Genomic DNA, 25,501 nt, shown 5'->3' with positions numbered 1-25,501 from the left:
GGGGAGAGAGAGAGGGAACTCGTCCCCTGTTGTCCTGCACCTGCCCGGCGCTCCCCGACACGTTTTCATCTTCACAGCGGAACCGCAGCGCTGTTTTTATACTTCGGGGTTAGAAAGACCTGAGCCCCTGCCCCCCAACTAACGTGACCACACACCCCAACCGACCTAGCCCCGCCCCTAGCAACATGGCCCCACTTCCAACCGACCAAAGCCCCGCCCCCAATTGACATGACCACGCCTCCAACTGACACGCCCCACCCCGACTAACATGACCACGCCCCCCAACTGACCAAAGCCCCGCCCCGACTAACATGACCACGCCCCACAACTGACCAAAGCCCCGCCCCGACTAACATGACCACGCCCCCAACTGACCAAAGCCCCACCCCCCTCATCACTTGCTTACAGTGTTCTGTCTCCAGCTGAAACCAGTCCCGCCCCCGACTGACACTGGCCCCGCCCCCGACAGACACTTGCTCCTCCCCCAACAGACACCAGCCCCGCCCCCGACTGACACTTACTCCTGCCCCGTCTGACGCCGGCCCCTCCCCCGTCCGACGCCGGCCCCGCCCCCCCCCCCCCCCGACGCGCTCACCTCTCCATGACGCGCTTCAGCGCGCGCTCGATGTTCATGCGGTGCCCGACCCGCGTGACGCCCAGGTCCAGGTAGTCCTCCTTGGTGAGGGAGGGCAGGTGGGTGCCGTCGATCTCGTTGTCCAGGAAGCGCTCGCGGTGCTCGCCCAGGTTCAGGTAGGCCAGCCAGTCGGCCACGTCGAACTTGGTCCAGTAGGGCAGGGGCTTGGAGGCGAAGGGCTTGCCGGGGGGGGGCGCGGGGGGCAGGTGGGGGTAGCTGAGGCAGGCGGGGGGCGGGGGCTGTAGCGGCGGGGAGGACGACCCCGACAGGAAGTGGGTGGGGGAGAGCGAGCGGGACACCACCAGCGCGCCGGAGGGCGGCGGCGGGGCGCCGGAGGGGGCGAAGAGGGGCGGCGAGGGGGAGAAGTAGGGGTCCCCCAGGGGGTTGCCCGGCGAGGGGGGCGTCACGGAGCCCCGCAGCTCGTACAGGCTGCCGTACAGGGGGGCGGAGGAGGGCAGCAGGGGCAGGGAGGAGGGGCGCGTGGGCGGGCTGAGCTTGGGGCGCTCGGAGGGGGAGATGAGGGGGCTGGGGGCCCGGCGGCGGTGGGGGCCGGGGGGGCGCTCCGCGGACGGGCCGCCCCGCTCCCTCTGCAGGAAGGGGAACTCCAGCGCCTTGCTGCGCGCGGGGTAGTGGGGGTGGTGCCTGTGTTTCGGGGAGGAGGTGGGGGCGGGGTAGGAGGGGTAGGAGGGGGAGAGGGGCGAGAGGGGCAGGGGCTGCTGCTGGGGCGCGGGGGGCTGGTGCTGGCCGGGGGGCGGCTGGGGCTGCTGGGGCTGCTGCGCCTGGGGCAGGGGTGAGGGCTGCTGGGGCAGCTGGGGCAGCTGGGGAGACGGCGACCGGCCCCAGCTGGGGTAGAGGTGAGGGGGGGGCTGGGGGGAGGGGGAGCGGTTGTGGGGGGGGCTGAGGGCAGAGGTGGAGTCTTCAGAGTACCTGAGAGAGAGAGAGTCTGTGTGAGACACACAGAGTCACACACACACAATATTGTCACACAGAGTACCTGAGAGAGAGAGAGTCTGTGTGAGACACACAGAGTCACACACACAATATTGTCACACAGAGTACCTGAGAGAGAGAGAGTCTGTGTGAGACACACAGAGTCACACACACACAATATTGTCACACAGAGTACCTGAGAGAGAGAGAGTCTGTGTGAGACACACAGAGTCACACACACACAATACTGTCACACAGAGTACCTGAGAGAGAGAGAGTCCGTTTGAGACACAGAATTACACACACAGAGTCACACACACACACACAGAATATTTTCACACAGAGTACCTGAGTCTCTGTGAGACACACAGGGTCACACACACTAACACACAAACTATTACACACACAGCATCACACAAAACTTCACACACAGTCACACACACTAGCATGTGCACAGTATTACACACACTATCACAAACAAAGAGTACCTGAGAGAGGGAGAGAGTCTCTAAGACAAACAGTGTCTCACACACACAATGTCTGTAAGACATAGAGTCACACACACAAACACAGTAGCACACACACACAGTATCACACAAACAGTGCCACACACACTATTGCACACACAGTGTCACACACACAGTATTACACTCACTGTAGTCTGTACCAGTGTCACACAAGCAGTATTACACTCACTGTAGTCAGTACCAGTGTCACACACAGTATTACACTCACTGTAGTCAGTACCAGTGTCTCACACACAGTATTACACTCACTGTAGTCAGTACCAGTGTCTCACACACAGTATTACACTCACTGTAGTCAGTACCAGTGTTACACACAGTATTACACTCACTGTAGTCAGTACCAGTGTTACACACACAGTATTACACTCACTGTTGTCAGTACCAGTGTCTCACACACAGTATTACACTCACTGTAGTCAGTACCAGTGTTACACACAGTATTACACTCACTGTAGTCAGTACCAGTGTTACACACACAGTATTACACTCACTGTAGTCTGTACCAGTGTCTCACACACAGTATTACACTCACTGTAGTCAGTACCAGTGTCACACACACAGTATTACACTCACTGTAGTCAGTACCAGTGTCACACACAGTATTACACTCACTGTAGTCAGTACCAGTGTTACACACAGTATTACACTCACTGTAGTCAGTACCAGTGTCACACACAGTATTACACTCACTGTAGTCAGTACCAGTGTCACACACAGTATTACACTCACTGTAGTCAGTACCAGTGTTACACACAGTATTACACTCACTGTAGTCAGTACCAGTGTCACACACAGTATTACACTCACTGTAGTCAGTACCAGTGTTACACACACAGTATTACACTCACTGTAGTCAGTACCAGTGTTACACACAATATTACACTCACTGTAGTCAGTACCAGTGTTACACACACAGTATTACACTCACTGTTGTCAGTACCAGTGTCTCACACACAGTATTACACTCACTGTAGTCAGTACCAGTGTTACACACAGTATTACACTCACTGTAGTCAGTACCAGTGTTACACACACAGTATTACACTCACTGTAGTCTGTACCAGTGTCACACACACAGTATAACACTCACTGTAGTCAGTACCAGTGTCACACACAGTATTACACTCACTGTAGTCAGTACCAGTGTTACACACAGTATTACACTCACTGTAGTCAGTACCAGTGTCACACACAGTATTACACTCACTGTAGTCAGTACCAGTGTTACACACAGTATTACACTCACTGTAGTCAGTACCAGTGTTACACACACAGTATTACACTCACTGTAGTCAGTACCAGTGTCTCACACACAGTATTACACTCACTGTAGTCAGTACCAGTGTCTCACACACAGTATTACACTCACTGTAGTCAGTACCAGCGTTACACACACAGTATTACACTCACTGTAGTCAGTACCAGTGTCACACACAGTATTACACTCACTGTAGTCAGTACCAGTGTTACACACAGTATTACACTCACTGTAGTCAGTACCAGTGTCACACACAGTATTACACTCACTGTAGTCAGTACCAGTGTCACACACAGTATTACACTCACTGTAGTCAGTACCAGTGTTACACACAGTATTACACTCACTGTAGTCAGTACCAGTGTCACACACAGTATTACACTCACTGTAGTCAGTACCAGTGTCACACACAGTATTACACTCACTGTAGTCAGTACCAGTGTTACACACAGTATTACACTCACTGTAGTCAGTACCAGTGTCACACACAGTATTACACTCACTGTAGTCAGTACCAGTGTCACACACAGTATTACACTCACTGTAGTCAGTACCAGTGTCACACACAGTATTACACTCACTGTAGTCAGTACCAGTGTTACACACACAGTATTACGCTCACTGTAGTCAGTACCAGTGTTACACACAGTATTACACTCACTGTAGTCAGTACCAGTGTTACACACACAGTATTACACTCACTGTAGTCAGTACCAGTGTCACACACAGTATTACACTCACTGTAGTCAGTACCAGTGTCTCACACACAGTATTACACTCACTGTAGTCAGTACCAGTGTTACACACAGTATTAGACTCACTGTAGTCAGTACCAGTGTTACACACAGTATTACACTCACTGTAGTCAGTACCAGTGTCTAACACACAGTATTACACTCACTGTAGTCTGTACCAGTGTTACACACAGTATTACACTCACTGTAGTCAGTACCAGTGTCTCACACACAGTATTACACTCACTGTAGTCAGTACCAGTGTTACACATAGTATTACACTCACTGTAGTCTGTACCAGTGTTACACACACAGTATTACACTCACTGTAGTCAGTACCAGTGTTACACACAGTATTACACTCACTGTAGTCAGTACCAGAGTCACACACAGTATTACACTCACTGTAATCAGTACCAGTGTCTCACACACAGTATTACACTCACTGTAGTCAGTACCAGTGTTACACACAGTATTACACTCACTGTAGTCAGTACCAGTGTCACACACAGTATTACACTCACTGTAGTCAGTACCAGTGTTACACACACAGTATTACACTCACTGTAGTCAGTACCAGTGTTACACACAGTATTACACTCACTGTAGTCAGTACCAGTGTTACACACACAGTATTACACTCACTGTAGATTGTACCAGTGTTACACACACAGTATTACACTCACTGTAGATTGTACCAGTGTTACACACACAGTATTACACTCACTGTAGATTGTACCAGTGTTACACACAGTATTACACTCACTGTAGTCAGTACCAGTGTTACACACACAGTATTACACTCACTGTAGATTGTACCAGTGTTACACACACAGTATTACACTCACTGTAGATTGTACCAGTGTTACACACACAGTATTACACTCACTGTAGTCAGTACCAGTGTCTCACACACAGTATTACACTCACTGTAGTCAGTACCAGTGTTACACACACAGTATTACACTCACTGTAGTCAGTACCAGTGTCTCGCACACAGTATTACACTCACTGTAGTCAGTACCAGTGTCTCACACACAGTATTACACTCACTGTAGTCAGTACCAGTGTTACACACACAGTATTACACTCACTGTAGTCAGTACCAGTGTCTCGCACACAGTATTACACTCACTGTAGTCAGTACCAGTGTTACACACAGTATTACACTCACTGTAGTCAGTACCAGTGTCTCACACACAGCATTACACTCACTGTAGTCAGTACCAGTGTTACACACAGTATTACACTCACTGTAGTCTGTACCAGTGTTACACACACACAGTATTACACTCACTGTAGTCAGTACCAGTGTTACACACAGTATTACACTCACTGTAGTCAGTATCAGTGTCTCACACACAGTATTACACTCACTGTAGTCAGTACCAGTGTTACACACAGTATTACACTCACTGTAGTCAGTACCAGTGTTACACAGTCAGTACCTGTGGCGGGTCAGAGATCAGAGTCACACACTCGCTCTGCGGTCAGTACCTTTGGCGGGTCAGAGATCAGAGTCACACACACACTCGCTCTGCGGTCAGTACCTGTGGCGGGTCAGAGATCAGAGTCACACACACACACACTCGCTCTGCGGTCAGTACCTGTGGCGGGTCAGAGATCAGAGTCACACACACGCTCTGCGGTCAGTACCTGTGGCGGGTCAGAGATCAGAGTCACACACACACTCGCTCTGCGGTCAGTACCTGTGGCGGGTCAGAGATCAGAGTCACACACTCGCCCTGCGGTCAGTACCTGTGGCGGGTCAGAGATCAGAGTCACACACACACACACACACACACACACACACTCGCTCTGCGGTCAGTACCTGTGGCGGGTCAGAGATCAGAGTCACACACTCGCTCTGCGGTCAGTACCTGTGGCGGGTCACAGATCAGAGTCACACACTCGCTCTGCGGTCAGTACCTGTGGCGGGTCAGAGATCAGAGTCACACACACACACACACACACACACACTCGCTCTGCGGTCAGTACCTGTGGCGGGTCAGAGATCAGAGTCACACACACACACACTCGCTCTGCGGTCAGTACCTGTGGCGGGTCAGAGATCAGAGTCACACACACACACAGTCGCTCTGCGGTCAGTACCTGTGGCGGGTCAGAGATCAGAGTCACACACACACACACTCGCTCTGCGGTCAGTACCTGTGGCGGGTCAGAGATCAGAGTCACACACACACACACACACTCGCTCTGCGGTCAGTACCTGTGGCGGGTCAGAGATCAGAGTCACACACACACACACTCGCTCTGCGGTCAGTACCTGTGGCGGGACAGAGATCAGAGTCACACACACGCTCTGCGGTCAGTACCTGTGGCGGGTCAGAGATCAGAGTCACACACACACACACTCGCTCTGCGGTCAGTACCTGTGGCGGGTCAGAGATCAGAGTCACACACTCGCTCTGCGGTCAGTACCTGTGGCGGGTCAGAGATCAGAGTCACACACACACACACAGTCGCTCTGCGGTCAGTACCTGTGGCGGGTCAGAGATCAGAGTCACACACTCGCTCTGCGGTCAGTACCTGTGGCGGGTCAGAGATCAGAGTCACACACACACACACACACACACACACACACACACACAGTCGCTCTGCGGTCAGTACCTGTGGCGGGTCAGAGATCAGAGTCACACACACACACTCGCTCTGCGGTCAGTACCTGTGGCGGGTCAGAGATCAGAGTCACACACACACACTCACTCTGCGGTCAGTACCTGTGGCGGGTCAGAGATCAGAGTCACACACACACACACACACACTCGCTCTGCGGTCAGTACCTGTGGCGGGTCAGAGATCAGAGTCACACACACACACACACACTCGCTCTGCGGTCAGTACCTGTGGCGGGTCAGAGATCAGAGTCACACACACACACAGTCGCTCTGCGGTCAGTACCTGTGGCGGGTCAGAGATCAGAGTCACACACACACACACTCGCTCTGCGGTCAGTACCTGTGGCGGGTCAGAGATCAGAGTCTCACACACACACACACTCGCCCTGCGGTCAGTACCTGTGGCGGGTCAGAGATCAGAGTCACACACACACACACTCGCTCTGCGGTCAGTACCTGTGGCGGGTCAGAGATCAGAGTCTCACACACACACACACTCGCTCTGCGGTCAGTACCTGTGGCGGGTCAGAGATCAGAGTCACACACACGCTCTGCGGTCAGTACCTGTGGCGGGTCAGAGATCAGAGTCACACACACACACACTCGCTCTGCGGTCAGTACCTGTGGCGGGTCAGAGATCAGAGTCACACACTCGCTCTGCGGTCAGTACCTGTGGCGGGTCAGAGATCAGAGTCACACACACACAGTCGCTCTGCGGTCAGTACCTGTGGCGGGTCAGAGATCAGAGTCACACACACACACACTCGCTCTGCGGTCAGTACCTGTGGCGGGTCAGAGATCAGAGTCACACACTCGCTCTGCGGTCAGTACCTGTGGCGGGTCAGAGATCAGAGTCACACACACACACACACAGTCGCTCTGCGGTCAGTACCTGTGGCGGGTCAGAGATCAGAGTCACACACACACACTCGCTCTGCGGTCAGTACCTGTGGCGGGTCAGAGATCAGAGTCACACACACACACTCACTCTGCGGTCAGTACCTGTGGCGGGTCAGAGATCAGAGTCACACACACACACACACACACTCGCTCTGCGGTCAGTACCTGTGGCGGGTCAGAGATCAGAGTCACACACACACACACACACACACACTCGCTCTGCGGTCAGTACCTGTGGCGGGTCAGAGATCAGAGTCACACACACACACACACACACTCGCTCTGCGGTCAGTACCTGTGGCGGGTCAGAGATCAGAGTCACACACACACACACACACACACTCGCTCTGCGGTCAGTACCTGTGGCGGGTCAGAGATCAGAGTCACACACACACACAGTCGCTCTGCGGTCAGTACCTGTGGCGGGTCAGAGATCAGAGTCACACACACACACACTCGCTCTGCGGTCAGTACCTGTGGCGGGTCAGAGATCAGAGTCACACACACGCTCTGCGGTCAGTACCTGTGGCGGGTCAGAGATCAGAGTCACACACACACACACTCGCTCTGCGGTCAGTACCTGTGGCGGGTCAGAGATCAGAGTCACACACTCGCTCTGCGGTCAGTACCTGTGGCGGGTCAGAGATCAGAGTCACACACACACACACACAGTCGCTCTGCGGTCAGTACCTGTGGCGGGTCAGAGATCAGAGTCACACACACACACACTCGCTCTGCGGTCAGTACCTGTGGCGGGTCAGAGATCAGAGTCACACACACACACACTCACTCTGCGGTCAGTACCTGTGGCGGGTCAGAGATCAGAGTCACACACACACACACACACTCGCTCTGCGGTCAGTACCTGTGGCGGGTCAGAGATCAGAGTCACACACACACACTCGCTCTGCGGTCAGTACCTGTGGCGGGTCAGAGATCAGAGTCACACACACACACTCACTCTGCGGTCAGTACCTGTGGCGGGTCAGAGATCAGAGTCACACACACACACACACACTCGCTCTGCGGTCAGTACCTGTGGCGGGTCAGAGATCAGAGTCACACACTCGCTCTGCGGTCAGTACCTGTGGCGGGTCAGAGATCAGAGTCACACACACACACTCGCTCTGCGGTCAGTACCTGTGGCGGGTCAGAGATCAGAGTCACACACACGCACAGTCGCTCTGCGGTCAGTACCTGTGGCGGGTCAGAGATCAGAGTCACACACACACACACTCGCTCTGCGGTCAGTACCTGTGGCGGGTCAGAGATCAGAGTCTCACACACACACACACTCGCTCTGCGGTCAGTACCTGTAGCGGGTCAGAGATCAGAGTCACACACACACTCGCTCTGCGGTCAGTATCTGTGGCGGGTCAGAGATCAGAGTTACACACACACACACACACACACACACACACAGTCGCTCTGCGGTCAGTACCTGTGGCGGGTCAGAGATCAGAGTCACACACTCGCTCTGCGGTCAGTGTCTGTGGCGGGTCAGAGATCAGAGTCACACACTCGCTCTGCGGTCAGTACCTGTGGCGGGTCAGAGATCAGAGTCACACACTCGCTCTGCGGTCAGGACCTGTGGCGGGTCAGAGATCAAAGTCACACACTCGCTCTGCGGTCAGTACCTGTGGCGGGTCAGAGATCAGAGTCACACACACACACACACACACACACACTCGCTCTGCGGTCAGTACCTGTGGCGGGTCAGAGATCAGAGTCACACACTCGCTCTGCGGTCAGTACCTGTGGCGGGTCAGAGATCAGAGTCACACACACGCTCTGCGGTCAGTACCTGTGGCGGGTCAGAGATCAGAGTCACACACACACACACACACTCGCTCTGCGGTCAGTACCTGTGGCGGGTCAGAGATCAGAGTCACACACACACAGTCGCTCTGCGGTCAGTACCTGTGGCGGGTCAGAGATCAGAGTCACACACACACACTCGCTCTGCGGTCAGTACCTGTGGCGGGTCAGAGATCAGAGTCACACACTCGCTCTGCGGTCAGGACCTGTGGCGGGTCAGAGATCAGAGTCACACACTCGCTCTGCGGTCAGTACCTGTGGCGGGTCAGAGATCAGAGTCACACACACACACACACTCGCCCTGCGGTCAGTACCTGTGGCGGGTCAGAGATCAGAGTCACACACACACACAGTTGCTCTGCGGTCAGTACCTGTGGCGGGTCAGAGATCAGAGTCACACACACGCTCTGCGGTCAGTACCTGTGGCGGGTCAGAGATCAGAGTCACACACACACACACACACTCGCTCTGCGGTCAGTACCTGTGGCGGGTCAGAGATCAGAGTCACACACACACAGTCGCTCTGCGGTCAGTACCTGTGGCGGGTCAGAGATCAGAGTCACACACACACACACTCGCTCTGCGGTCAGTACCTGTGGCGGGTCAGAGATCAGAGTCACACACTCGCTCTGCGGTCAGTACCTGTGGCGGGTCAGAGATCAGAGTCACACACTCGCTCTGCGGTCAGTACCTGTGGCGGGTCAGAGATCAGAGTCACACACTCGCCCTGCGGTCAGTACCTGTGGCGGGTCAGAGATCAGAGTCACACACACACACACTCGCTCTGTGGTCAGTACCTGTGGCGGGTCAGAGATCAGAGTCACACACTCGCTCTGCGGTCAGTACCTGTGGTGGGTCAGAGATCAGAGTCACACACACACACACACTCGCTCTGCGGTCAGTACCTGTGGCGGGTCAGAGATCAGAGTCACACACTCGCTCTGCGGTCAGTACCTGTGGCGGGTCAGAGATCAGAGTCACACACTCGCTCTGCGGTCAGTACCTGTGGCGGGTCAGAGATCAGAGTCACACACACACACACACACACACTCGCTCTGCGGTCAGTACCTGTGGCGGGTCAGAGATCAGAGTCACACACACACACACACTCGCCCTGCGGTCAGTACCTGTGGCGGGTCAGAGATCAGAGTCACACACTCGCTCTGCGGTCAGTACCTGTGGCGGGTCAGAGATCAGAGTCACACACACACACACACACACAGTCGCTCTGCGGTCAGTACCTGTGGCGGGTCAGAGATCAGAGTCACACACACACACAGTCGCTCTGCGGTCAGTACCTGTGGCGGGTCAGAGATCAGAGTCACACACACACACTCGCTCTGCGGTCAGTACCTGTGGCGGGTCAGAGATCAGAGTCACACACACACACACTCACTCTGCGGTCAGTACCTGTGGCGGGTCAGAGATCAGAGTCACACACACACACACACACTCGCTCTGCGGTCAGTACCTGTGGCGGGTCAGAGATCAGAGTCACACACACACACACTCGCTCTGCGGTCAGTACCTGTGGCGGGTCAGAGATCAGAGTCACACACTCGCTCTGCGGTCAGTACCTGTGGCGGGTCAGAGATCAGAGTCACACACACACACACACTCGCCCTGCGGTCAGTACCTGTGGCGGGTCAGAGATCAGAGTCACACACACACACAGTTGCTCTGCGGTCAGTACCTGTGGCGGGTCAGAGATCAGAGTCACACACACGCTCTGCGGTCAGTACCTGTGGCGGGTCAGAGATCAGAGTCACACACACACACACACACTCGCTCTGCGGTCAGTACCTGTGGCGGGTCAGAGATCAGAGTCACACACACACAGTCGCTCTGCGGTCAGTACCTGTGGCGGGTCAGAGATCAGAGTCACACACACACACACTCGCTCTGCGGTCAGTACCTGTGGCGGGTCAGAGATCAGAGTCACACACTCGCTCTGCGGTCAGTACCTGTGGCGGGTCAGAGATCAGAGTCACACACTCGCTCTGCGGTCAGTACCTGTGGCGGGTCAGAGATCAGAGTCACACACTCGCCCTGCGGTCAGTACCTGTGGCGGGTCAGAGATCAGAGTCACACACTCGCTCTGCGGTCAGTACCTGTGGCGGGTCAGAGATCAGAGTCACACACTCGCCCTGCGGTCAGTACCTGTGGCGGGTCAGAGATCAGAGTCACACACACACACACTCGCTCTGTGGTCAGTACCTGTGGCGGGTCAGAGATCAGAGTCACACACTCGCTCTGCGGTCAGTACCTGTGGTGGGTCAGAGATCAGAGTCACACACACACACACACTCGCTCTGCGGTCAGTACCTGTGGCGGGTCAGAGATCAGAGTCACACACTCGCTCTGCGGTCAGTACCTGTGGCGGGTCAGAGATCAGAGTCACACACTCGCTCTGCGGTCAGTACCTGTGGCGGGTCAGAGATCAGAGTCACACACACACACACACACACACTCGCTCTGCGGTCAGTACCTGTGGCGGGTCAGAGATCAGAGTCACACACACACACACACTCGCCCTGCGGTCAGTACCTGTGGCGGGTCAGAGATCAGAGTCACACACTCGCTCTGCGGTCAGTACCTGTGGCGGGTCAGAGATCAGAGTCACACACACACACTCGCCCTGCGGTCAGTACCTATGGCGGGTCAGAGATCAGAGTCACACACACACACACACACACTCGCTCTGCGGTCAGTACCTGTGGCGGGTCAGAGATCAGAGTCTCACACACACACACTCGCTCTGCGGTCAGTACCTGTGGCGGGTCAGAGATCAGAGTCACACACTCGCTCTGCGGTCAGTACCTGTGGCGGGTCAGAGATCAGAGTCACACACTCGCTCTGCGGTCAGTACCTGTGGCGGGTCAGAGATCAGAGTCACACACTCGCCCTGCGGTCAGTACCTGTGGCGGGTCAGAGATCAGAGTCACACACACACACACACACACTCGCTCTGCGGTCAGTACCTGTGGCGGGTCAGAGATCAGAGTCACACACTCGCTCTGCGGTCAGTACCTGTGGCGGGTCAGAGATCAGAGTCACACACACACACACTCGCTCTGCGGTCAGTACCTGTGGCGGGTCAGAGATCAGAGTCACACACTCGCTCTGCGGTCAGTACCTGTGGCGGGTCAGAGATCAGAGTCACACACACACACACTCGCTCTGCGGTCAGTACCTGTGGCGGGTCAGAGATCAGAGTCACACACACACACAGTCGCTCTGCGGTCAGTACCTGTGGCGGGTCAGAGATCAGAGTCACACACACACACACTCGCTCTGCGGTCAGTACCTGTGGCGGGTCAGAGATCAGAGTCACACACTCGCTCTGCGGTCAGTACCTGTGGCGGGTCAGAGATCAGAGTCACACACTCGCTCTGCGGTCAGTACCTGTGGCGGGTCAGAGATCAGAGTCACACACTCGCCCTGAGGTCAGTACCTGTGGCGGGTCAGAGATCAGAGTCACACACACACACACACACACTCGCTCTGCGGTCAGTACCTGTGGCGGGTCAGAGATCAGAGTCACACACTCGCTCTGCGGTCAGTACCTGTGGCGGGTCAGAGATCAGAGTCACACACACACACACACTCGCTCTGCGGTCAGTACCTGTGGCGGGTCAGAGATCAGAGTCACACACTCGCTCTGCGGTCAGTACCTGTGGCGGGTCAGAGATCAGAGTCACACACTCGCTCTGCGGTCAGTACCTGTGGCGGGTCAGAGATCAGAGTCACACACACACACACACACACACTCGCTCTGCGGTCAGTACCTGTGGCGGGTCAGAGATCAGAGTCACACACACACACACACTCGCCCTGCGGTCAGTACCTGTGGCGGGTCAGAGATCAGAGTCACACACTCGCTCTGCGGTCAGTACCTGTGGCGGGTCAGAGATCAGAGTCACACACACACACACACTCGCCCTGCGGTCAGTACCTATGGCGGGTCAGAGATCAGAGTCACACACACACACACACACTCGCTCTGCGGTCAGTACCTGTGGCGGGTCAGAGATCAGAGTCACACACACGCTCTGCGGTCAGTACCTGTGGCGGGTCAGAGATCAGAGTCACACACACACACACACACACACACTCGCTCTGCGGTCAGTACCTGTGGCGGGTCAGAGATCAGAGTCACACACACACAGTCGCTCTGCGGTCAGTACCTGTGGCGGGTCAGAGATCAGAGTCACACACACACACACTCGCTCTGCGGTCATTACCTGTGGCGGGTCAGAGATCAGAGTCACACACTCGCTCTGCGGTCAGTACCTGTGGCGGGTCAGAGATCAGAGTCACACACTCGCCCTGCGGTCAGTACCTGTGGCGGGTCAGAGATCAGAGTCACACACACACACACACACTCGCTCTGCGGTCAGTACCTGTGGCGGGTCAGAGATCAGAGTCACACACTCGCTCTGCGGTCAGTACCTGTGGCGGGTCAGAGATCAGAGTCACACACTCGCTCTGCGGTCAGTACCTGTGGCGGGTCAGAGATCAGAGTCACACACACACACACACACACACTCGCTCTGCGGTCAGTACCTGTGGCGGGTCAGAGATCAGAGTCACACACACACACACACTCGCCCTGCGGTCAGTACCTGTGGCGGGTCAGAGATCAGAGTCACACACTCGCTCTGCGGTCAGTACCTGTGGCGGGTCAGAGATCAGAGTCACACACACACACACACTCGCCCTGCGGTCAGTACCTATGGCGGGTCAGAGATCAGAGTCACACACACACACACAAACACACTCGCTCTGCGGTCAGTACCTGTGGCGGGTCAGAGATCAGAGTCACACACACGCTCTGCGGTCAGTACCTGTGGCGGGTCAGAGATCAGAGTCACACACACACACACACACACTCGCTCTGCGGTCAGTACCTGTGGCGGGTCAGAGATCAGAGTCACACACACACAGTCGCTCTGCGGTCAGTACCTGTGGCGGGTCAGAGATCAGAGTCACACACACACACTCGCTCTGCGGTCAGTACCTGTGGCGGGTCAGAGATCAGAGTCACACACTCGCTCTGCGGTCAGTACCTGTGGCGGGTCAGAGATCAGAGTCACACACTTGCCCTGCGGTCAGTACCTGTGGCGGGTCAGAGATCAGAGTCACACACACACACACACACTCGCTCTGCGGTCAGTACCTGTGGCGGGTCAGAGATCAGAGTCACACACTCGCTCTGCGGTCAGTACCTGTGGCGGGTCAGAGATCAGAGTCACACACACACACACACTCGCTCTGCGGTCAGTACCTGTGGCGGGTCAGAGATCAGAGTCACACACTCGCTCTGCGGTCAGTACCTGTGGCGGGTCAGAGATCAGAGTCACACACTCGCCCTGCGGTCAGTACCTGTGGCGGGTCAGAGATCAGAGTCACACACACACACACTCGCTCTGCGGTCAGTACCTGTGGCGGGTCAGAGATCAGAGTCACACACTCGCTCTGCGGTCAGTACCTGTGGCGGGTCAGAGATCAGAGTCACACACACACACACAGTCGCTCTGCGGTCAGTACCTATGGCGGGTCAGAGATCAGAGTCACACACACACACACTCGCTCTGCGGTCAGTACCTGTGGCGGGTCAGAGATCAGAGTCACACACTCGCTCTGCGGTCAGTACCTGTGGCGGGTCAGAGATCAGAGTCACACACACACACACACTCGCCCTGCGGTCAGTACCTATGGCGGGTCAGAGATCAGAGTCACACACACGCTCTGCGGTCAGTACCTGTGGCGGGTCAGAGATCAGAGTCACACACACACACACACTCACTCTGCGGTCAGTACCTGTGGCGGGTCAGAGATCAGATTCACACACACACACACTCGCTCTGCGGTCAGTACCTGTGGCGGGTCAGAGATCAGATTCACACACACACACACGCTCTGCGGTCAGTACCTGTGGCGGCTCAGAGATCAGAGTCACACACTCGCTCTGCGGTCAGTACCTGTGGCGGGTCAGAGATCAGAGTCACACACACACACACTCGCTCTGCGGTCAGTACCTGTGGCAGGTCAGAGATCAGAGTCACACACACACACACACACTCAGTCTGCGGTCAGTACCTGTGGCGGGTCAGAGATCAGAGTCACACACTCGCTCTGCGGTCAGTACCTGTGGCGGGTCAGAGACCGCTGTCCACCCCAGCCCTCCACGCCCTTTCCACTCATCTGCTGGAGCTTGGAGCTCAGCTCGTTGATGATGCTGGCCTTCATGCTGGCCAGCGGCGAGGGCGGCTGCTTGCGGCCGTTCAGAAAGGCCCCTCCCACTCCTCCTCCTCCTCCTCCGTCCTCTTCGGCGCCGATCCCCTCGTCTCCCCAGCCCGTCTTCTGCAGGCTCGGGGTGCGGGTCCGGTCCGCATAGAACAGAGAAGCGGGGCGCCCCAGGGACCCCGCCGGGGGGTGGCCCCCTCTCTCCCGCTCCCCCAGATAGTCCCGGCCGTTCACTTCTCCGCCCTCCCCTTCCTCCTCCTCCTCCTCGTCGTCGTCGTCGTCGTCCTCCTCCTCGTCGTCTTCCTCCTCCTCCTCCTCCTCGTCCCGGGCTCTGGGAGGCAGGCGGCGGGGCAGGTAAGGGGAGGAGGGGGCGCCCCCCGTCACCGGCTGCGAGGGGAGGGCGGCGCTGGCTTGCCGGTGGACCCCGGAGACGGGGTGCCCCTCCCTGCCGTACCTCGGCTGCTGCTGCTGCAGGGTTTTGGGGTACGAGGCGGGGGGCCCGGCGGCGGCGGCGGCGGCGTTGGGCATCTCGAAGGACTGGCCGTCCAGGTAGGCCATGTAGGAGTCCAGCAGGTCCCCACCCCGGCTCGGACCCAGGATGCTGTCCAGGTGGTGGTCGCTGCCGCTGCGGCTGTCCAGCTCCTCGATGCCCGAGTCCACCACCGTCTCCTGCGACTCCCCGCCTCCCGGCTTCTTCCTCTCCGGCCCCGCGCCCGGGGGCATCCCCGCAGAGGAGGAAGAGGAGGAGGAGGCGGCGGCGGCCGTCGTCGTGGCCGTGTGGGTGACGACGGTGGTGGTGGTGGTGGTGATGGCCGTGGCGCCCAGGTTCGCGGTGGTTGCCGCGGCGGCGGCGGCGGCGGCGGCGCCCGGGGTGGCGTTGGCGGCGCCAGGCGGGCCCCGGAACCCGGGCTGGGGGGCGGCGGGGGAGAGGGGCAGCTGGGAGAGGGGCAGCGGGAGGGGCGCGGCGGGGGCATTGGGCGAGGAGGGCAGAGGGGCATGCTGGGGAGGGAGGGCGTGGGCGTCGTTGTAGAGGTGGTGGGGGAGGGGGAAGGGGCGCTGGTGCTGCTGGTGCTGCTGGTGCTGGTGGTGCTGGTAGAGGGCGGCGGGCGGCGGGGGCGACACCGGGGGGCGGGTGGGGGCCCCCGAGGAGGAGGAGGAGGGCTGCAGCGAGGACGTGGAGGGCGAGGGGGGGGGGGGCGGCGGGTGGGGCGCGGAGGAGGAGGGCGAGAGGGCCGCCTGCGTCAGGGTGGCCACCTCGCTGTCGTAGGACGTCAGGCTGGAGGCGGTGGAGTCGCCCGCCTGCGGGGAGGGCAGGGGCGTGGGGGGCGGGGCGCAGGGCGGCGGCGGGGGGGGCGGCGGGGGCGGCGGCGGCGGGGGGCCCGGGCCGCGGTCGAAGCTGTTGGCGAACTCCAGCGGCGGCGGCAGGGGGTCGGCGAACACGAACTCGTCCTCCGCGTCCACCGAGGGCGCCGGCGGGGGCAGCACCATCAGGCCCAGCCCCCCGGCGGGGGCGGGGGCGGGGGCGGGGGCCGGGCGGGGCGCCGGCGGGGCGTCCGCGTCGCTCTCCATGCGCAGGAACGAGGGGCGCCGGGGCTGCGAGGCAGAGGGGTGCGCCGGGGCGTGGAGGGGCGCGGCCGCTTCCTGCTTCCGGACGTAGCGCTCCCGCTCCCGCTCCCTCTCCCGGTCCGGCTCCCGGTCCCGCAGCGGGTGCGCGTAGGCCTGGCCCTGGTAGTGGGGCGCGTGCACGGTCTTGTCCTCCGAGAAGCGCACCCTCAGCTCACGCCCTTCCCTCCCTCCTCCTCCTCCTCCTCCTCCTCCCTCCCGCTCCCGCTCCCCGCTGTCCTCCCAGCCGCGGGACACCCTCGGCGACGGCGGCCGGCCGGGCGTGGGGGTGGTGGCGGCGGCCAGCGCGGACGAGGTCACCAGGTAGGAGGAGGAGGAGGGGCAGGAGGAGGAGGAGGAGGCGGAGGAGGAGGAGGAGGAGGGCAGGGAGGGGAGGGGCAGCAGGGAGGCGGGCCCGGGGCCCGGGGCCGGGGGCAGGGGGGCTGCGGCGGCGGCGGAGAACTGGCGCCCGAAGTGGTGGTGCTCGGCGCCGGCGCGGCGCAGCCGCCCGTCGTCCTTCAGGGCCCGCTCGCGGGCGGCCAGCGCCAGCCCCAGGGGCGAGGACGGGTCCAGCACCTTGCCGGTCAGCGGGTGGATGAAGGTGGACCCGTAGAAGTCCGCGGGCACCGAGCGCGGCTGGCAGTCGGCGGCGGCCGCGGCCTCGCGGCGGGCGGAGTACTCGGGCAGCCCGAAGGCGGGCGGCATGCTGCGCGCGTGGTGGATGAAGGTGTCGCCCGAGAACATGCCCTCGTCGATGGACTTCGAGGGGCGCAGCCGGGGGGGCGGGGCCCCCGCCTGGGCCGGCTGGGGGGGGGCGTGGGCCGGCGGCCGGGCCCCGCCCCCGGCCCCGCCCGCCTCCTCCTCGGCGGACAGGAAGAAGGAGGCGGACTTGCGCCGGGCCTCCTGGAAGCGCTCGCGGTCCCGGCGGGCCGCGCCCACGATGGCGGCGCCGAACTGGCTGGTGAAGTCCAGGCTCTCCTGGGCCCGCAGCGGCGGCAGGGGCGAGGGGGGCGGGGCCGGCGGGGGCGGGGGCGGGGCTGCAGAGGGGGGCGGGCCGGAGGGGGCGGGCCGGGCCGCGGAGGCCCCGCCCTTGGTCCCGCCCGGGGCGGCGGCGGCGGCGGGCGGCGGCTCGGCCTCCACGCTGCTGCCCTGGCTGCTGCGGCCGCTGCTGCTCGTGGACGGCGCCTTGACGATGATGGTGGGGATGGGGATGGAGCTCTTCTCCAGCGGGGCCTTCCCCGGGCCCGGCTGGGCCGGGCCATGCCTGCCGGACTCCTCCACCTTGGACTGCTTGACCAGCGGCCCCTTGGTCCGCCGGCCCGCCAGGCCCCCGGGCTTCGGCGCTCCCGGGCCGGTCCTGTCCAGCCTGGACACGGGCTGCTGCTGCTGCTGCTGCTGCTGCTGAGGGCCGGAGCCCGACCCGCCGGAGCCCGAGCCCAGCAGGGCGGCGCCGGCGTGGCTGTAGCCCCGCCTCAGGCCGGCCTGCTTGGCCCCGCCCCCGCCGGCCGAGTCCCCGCCCCCCCCCTTCCCTCCCGCCCGGGAGGAGGAGGAGGAGGAGGCCGACTGGGGCAGGCGGCCCGCGGGCGGGGCGTGGGCGTGGCCGTGGGCGTGGCCGTGCGAGGAGGAGGAGGAGGAGGGGGGGGCGGCGGCGGCGGAGGCGGGCGGGTGCTCGCCGGCCCGGCCCGCGGGGTAGTGGTACCCCTGGGGGGGGTAGATCTGGTAGTGGGCGGAGGACGAGGAGGTGGACAGGGGAGGCTGCTGCTGCTGGACCTTCACGCCGCCGCCGCCGCCCCCCCAGCCTGTCGGGGGCCCGGAGGAGAAGGGGGGCTCCGGAGGGGCGGTCGTCGGCGGAGGGGGGATGTCCTCGGGTCCCGGGACGGACAGACTGCGGGAGAACTTCATGGCTGGAGGGTGGAGGTACTGTTTCTCTTCCTCTGGGACACCTGAGAGCGCGACAGAGAGAAGGGGGTTCATACACACACACTGACTGGACACTCCAGTACATGAACACTGCACTGAGAGAGAGAGGGGTTCATACACACACACTGACTGGACACTCCAGTACATTAACACTGCACTGAGAGAGAGAGGGGTTAATACAGACACACTGACTGGACACTCCAGTACATTAACACTGCACTGAGAGAGAGAGGGGTTCATACACACACACTGACTGGACACTCCAGTACATTAACACTGCACTGAGAGAGAGAGGGGTTAATACACACACACTGACTGGACACTCCAGTACATTAACACTGCACTGAGAGAGAGAGGGGTTAATACACACACACTGACTGGACACTCCAGTACATTAATACTGCACTGAGAGAGAGAGGGGTTAATACACACACACTGACTAGACACTCCAGTAAATTAACACTGCACTGAGAGAGAGGGGTTAATACAGACACACTGACTGGACACTCCAGTACATTAACACTGCACTGAGAGAGAGAGGGGTTAATACAGACACACTGACTGGACACTCCAGTACATGAACACTGCACTGAGAGAGAGAGGGGTTAATACACACACACTGACTGGACACTCCAGTACAGTAACACTGCACTGAGAGAGAGAGGGGTTAATACAGACACACTGACTGGACACTCCAGTACATTAACACTGCACTGAGAGAGAGAGGGGTTAATACACACACACTGACTGGACACTCCAGTACATTAACACTGCACTGAGAGAGAGAGGGGTTAATACAGACACTGACTGGACACTCCAGTACATCAACACTGCACTGAGAGAGAGAAGGGTTAATACAGACACACTGACTGGACACTCCAGTACATCAACACTGCACTGAGAGAGAGAGGGGTTAATACAGACACACTGACTGGACACTCCAGTACATCAACACTGCACTGAGAGAGAGAGGGGGTTAAACTGTCCTGTCTGTATACCTGTCTGTCTGCTGAAGCTGTCTTTAGTGCTGTCTGTCTCCAGATACTGTCCTGTCTGTCTGTCTACCTGTCTGTCTGCTGAAGCTCTCTCTAGTGCTGTCTGTCTCCAGACACTGTCCGGTCTGTCTGTCTTGGACACTTTTTGACTAAAAGTGACAGTTACAATGATGGACGGACAGACAAATAGACAGGTCTTTTACGAGCTGACGGGCTGCAGCTGGACAGACCGAGCCTGGACAGACGGTGCTGAGCAGCTGGACAGACCGAGCCTGGACAGACAGTGCCGAGCAGCTGGATGGACCGAGCCTGGACAGACGGTAAAGAGCAGTTGGACGGACCGAGCCTGGACAGACAGTGCCGAGCAGCTGGACAGACTCGACGTCGCACAGCGCAGACAGACGCCGTAGAAGCAGACAGACAGGCAGGCAGACAGACAGACAGCCTCACCGATGGACTTCTGGCGCAGCATCATACCGTGCTGAGGGGGGTGGCCGGACAGGAAGGAAGGGCGCTCGTAGCTGACCCCTGACCCCGATGACATCATCCCCAGCCCCGGCTGGTCGTAGCTGGGCTGCAAGGGACCGGGGGAAAAGAGACGCACCATGAGAAAAACGTGCACGCGCGCGAGCGCACCCCCCCCCTCCCCGCACACACACCTCCTCCCAGCAGCTCCCCATCACTTAATTAAACAATGAGGGGGGGGGGGTTAATGAGCCCCTGGTCCATCGCTGGCCGCCTCCGAGCCCAGGAAGACTGCAGAGCGAGCCTGAGGAATCATGGGACAGGGAGTCAATCAATTCTAATGAGCTGGTTAATTAACTGACGTGGGAGCCCACTGACCGGGCTGCGGCTCCGACAGGAATGGGTCGCTGGCGTGCGACTCGTAGTGACGGGGTCCCACCGGACCCCAGGGGTCCCGAGACGACCTCTGCCTGCCTGCCCCGCCCGGACGTGCCCCCGCGGAAATCCACGGAGCCGGGATTTATCCCGTCATCAGGGTCAGAGCGACGTCCCCGCTGCCAAGCCACGGAGCAGTGCCCACCTTCGGGGGTCTCTCCCTCTCTCTCTCCGGCGAGTCCAGAGCTGTGTCGACCAGCTGGAACTCTCCCCAGCCCACCCTGCTTCTCTCCTGCACGGATCGGCTCCTGACACACGGACACTCTTCCCACACTGATCCCAGCAGTCCGCTCTCTCTCTCTCCTGTGTGAATCCGGCTGCTCGGACCAGGGTATCGGCTTCAACCACAGGGCTGGGCAGCTTGTTCCCCACCCCCACCCCCCTCTGTGTACAGTAGCGCCTCCTGTCCTGACTGGAGGAGCTCACCCAGCTGTGTCTGGAGAGAAGCCAGGGTATCGGCTTCAACCACAGGGCTGGGCAGCTTGTTCCCCACCCCCACCCCCCTCTGTGTACAGAAGAGCCTCCTGTCCTGACTGGAGGAGCTCACCCAGCTGTGTCTGGAGAAAAGCCAGGGTATCGGCTTCAACCACAGGGCTGGGCAGCTTGTTCCCCACCTCCACCACCCTCGGCGTACAGAAGAGCCTCCTGTCCTGACTGGAGGAGCTCACCCAGCTGTGCCTTGTCCTGGGGAGTGAGACTCAGCTCCTGCTCAGCCTGGTGTCTCCAGTATCAGGTGCGTTACACCTGAGGTCTGACTCACAGACCTGGTCCAATAATTTAATCAACAGCTCCACGGTTAATTCTTCTAACTGGACCTGTCGGACCCTCGCAGTCCCTGCACGTTCACTGAAGGGCGCTGTGAAATTACCGAGTAACTGAAAGACCTGATCGTTTCATCTCGTTCAGTTTGAAATTCAGCCCATGGTGTGAAACGCAGCAGGAAGGTCAGCGGTACCTCGTTACCTCGTTAGCGTAAAAGCCCCGGCCCGGAGTCCGATCTCGTTTGCCTCCTCCGTGACCCCTTGACCCCGGGCCCTCGTTAGTGCTGATTGTTTGCTGCGCAGCAGCTAAGATCTCGTCCAGTTTGTCTGAGAGAGAAAGAAAAAGGTATTAATACACTGCAGGACATTAACACTGCACTGAGAGAGAGAGGGGTTCATACAGACACACTGACTGGACACTCCAGTACATTAACACTGCACTGAGAGAGAGAGGGGTTAATACACACACTGACTGGACACTCCAGTACATTAACACTGCACTGAGAGAGAGAGGGGTTCATACAGACACACTGACTGGACACTCCAGTACACTAACACTGCACTGAGAGAGAGAGGGGTTCATACACACACACTGACTGGACACTCCAGTACATTAACACTGCACTGAGAGAGAGGGGTTAATACAGACACACTGACTGGACACTCCAGTACACTAACACTGCACTGAGAGAGAGAGGGGTTCATACACACACACTGACTGGACACTCCAGTACATTAACACTGCACTGAGAGAGAGAGGGGTTAATACACACACACTGACTGGACACTCCAGTACATTAACACTGCACTGAGAGAGAGGGGTTAATACAGACACACTGACTGGACACTCCAGTACATTAACACTGCACTGAGAGAGAGAGGGGTTCATACAGACACACTGACTGGACACTCCAGTACATTAACACTGCACTGAGAGAGACAGAGTAATATAAATATTAGGTCTTACTCAAGGCCATCTGATAGACTGTCCTCTTCTTTTCTGTCACCTGAGTAGAGTCATACTCTGTAAAATAATAAATACTTTATTCACTCTACAGTCAATAATGCTAGTATATATAACTGTACAGACTCCTGTTGGAGACACTGTATAGACACACCTGTACAGACTCTTACTGGAGACACTGTACAGACACACACCTGTACAGACTCTTACTGGAGACACTGTACAGACACACACCTGTACACACTCTTACTGGAGACACTGTATAGACACACACCTGTACAGACTCTTACTGGAGACACTGTATAGACACACACCTGTACACACTCTTACTGGAGACACTGTATAGACACACACCTGTACAGACTCTTACTGGAGACACTGTATAGACACACACCTGTACAGACTCTTACTGGAGACACTGTACAGACACACACCTGTACAGACTCTTACTGGAGACACTGTACAGACACACACCTGTACAGACTCTTACTGGAGACACTGTACAGACACACACCTGTACACACTCTTACTGGAGACACTGTATAGACACACACCTGTACAGACTCTTACTGGAGACACTGTACAGACACACACACCTGTACAGACTCTTACTGGAGACACTGTACAGACACACACCTGTACACACTCTTACTGGAGACACTGTATAGACACACACACCTGTACAGGGTCTTACTGGAGACACTGTACAGACACACACACACCTGTACAGACTCTCACTGGAGACACTGTACAGACACACACCTGTACAGACTCTTACTGGAGACACTGTATAGACACACACACCTGTACAGACTCTTACTGGAGACACTGTACAGACACACACCTGTACAGACTCTTACTGGAGACACTGTACAGACACACACCTGTACAGACTCTTACTGGAGACACTGTATAGACACACACCTGTACAGACTCTTACTGGAGACACTGTACAGACACACACCTGTACAGACTCTTACTGGAGACACTGTACAGACACACACCTGTACAGACTCTTACTGGAGACACTGTACAGACACACACCTGTACAGACTCTCAGTGGAGACACTGTACAGACACACACCTGTACAGACTCTTACTGGAGACACTGTGTAGACACACACACACACCTGTACAGACTCTTACTGGAGACACTGTACAGACACACACCTGTACAGACTCTCAGTGGAGACACTGTACAGACACACACCTGTACACACTCTTACTGGAGACACTGTATAGACACACACCTGTACAGACTCTTACTGGAGACACTGTATAGACACACACCTGTACAGACTCTTACTGGAGACACTGTATAGACACACACACCTGTACAGACTCTTACTGGAGACACTGTATAGACACACACACACCTGTACAGACTCTTACTGGAGACACTGTACAGACACACACCTGTACAGACTCTTACTGGAGACTCTGTACAGACACACACCTGTACAGACTCTTACTGGAGACACCGTACAGACACACACCTGTACAGACTCTTACTGGAGACACTGTACAGACACACACCTGTACAGACTCTTACTGGAGACACTGTATAGACACACACCTGTACAGACTCTTACTGGAGACACTGTACAGACACACACACACCTGTACAGACTCTTACTGGAGACACTGTATAGACACACACCTGTACAGACTCTTACTGGAGACACTGTATAGACACACACCTGTACAGACTCTTACTGGAGACACTGTACAGACACACACACACCTGTACAGACTCTTACTGGAGACACTGTATAGACACACACCTGTACAGACTCTTACTGGACACACTGTATAGACACACACCTGTACAGACTCTTACTGGAGACACTGTATAGACACACACCTGTACAGACTCTTACTGGAGACACTGTACAGACACACACACCTGTACAGACTCTTACTGGAGACACTGTACAGACACACACCTGTACAGACTCTTACTGGAGACACTGTACAGACACACACCTGTACAGACTCTTACTGGAGACACTGTATAGACACACACCTGTACAGACTCTTACTGGAGACACTGTATAGACACACACCTGTACAGACTCTTACTGGAGACACTGTACAGACACACACCTGTACAGACTCTTACTGGAGACACTGTATAGACACACACCTGTACAGACTCTTACTGGAGACACTGTACAGACACACACCTGTACAGACTCTTACTGGAGACACTGTACAGACACACACCTGTACAGACTCTTACTGGAGACACTGTACAGACACACACCTGTACAGACTCTTACTGGAGACACTGTATAGACACACACCTGTACAGACTCTTACTGGAGACACTGTACAGACACACACCTGTACAGACTCTTACTGGAGACACTGTACAGACACACACACCTGTACAGACTCTTACTGGAGACACTGTACAGACACACACCTGTACAGACTCTTACTGGAGACACTGTATAGACACACACACCTGTACAGACTCTTACTCGAGACACTGTACAGACACACACCTGTACAGACTCTTACTGGAGACACTGTACAGACACACACCTGTACAGACTCTCAGTGGAGACACTGTACAGACACACACCTGTACACACTCTTACTGGAGACACTGTATAGACACACACCTGTACAGACTCTTACTGGAGACACTGTATAGACACACAC

At 57.5% G+C, this 25,501-nt stretch overlaps 1 protein-coding gene across 1 annotated transcript in view; it reads right to left on the bottom strand.

The window, feature by feature from the left end:
- shank1 (SH3 and multiple ankyrin repeat domains 1) overlaps window positions 1-25,501 on the bottom strand; it is a 124,594-nt gene that overhangs the window by 6,593 nt on the left and 92,500 nt on the right. The window contains exons 22-27 of the mRNA XM_088923574.1: window positions 22,835-22,891; window positions 22,070-22,194; window positions 20,657-20,780; window positions 15,592-19,234; window positions 1,414-1,561; window positions 596-1,368 (exon numbers count right to left, since the gene is read on the bottom strand). Coding sequence (XP_088779700.1) covers window positions 596-1,368; window positions 1,414-1,561; window positions 15,592-19,234; window positions 20,657-20,780; window positions 22,070-22,194; window positions 22,835-22,891 — 4,870 coding nt within the window. The remainder of the gene's footprint in view (window positions 1-595; window positions 1,369-1,413; window positions 1,562-15,591; window positions 19,235-20,656; window positions 20,781-22,069; window positions 22,195-22,834; window positions 22,892-25,501) is intronic.

Source organism: Atractosteus spatula, chromosome 8 (genome assembly GCF_055471065.1).
Source record: "Atractosteus spatula isolate fAtrSpa1 chromosome 8, fAtrSpa1.hap1, whole genome shotgun sequence".
In the NCBI taxonomy this organism is placed as follows: domain Eukaryota; kingdom Metazoa; phylum Chordata; class Actinopteri; order Semionotiformes; family Lepisosteidae; genus Atractosteus; species Atractosteus spatula.
Note: the sequence above shows the minus strand (reverse complement) of the source record. Positions and strands in the feature narration are given on the sequence as shown.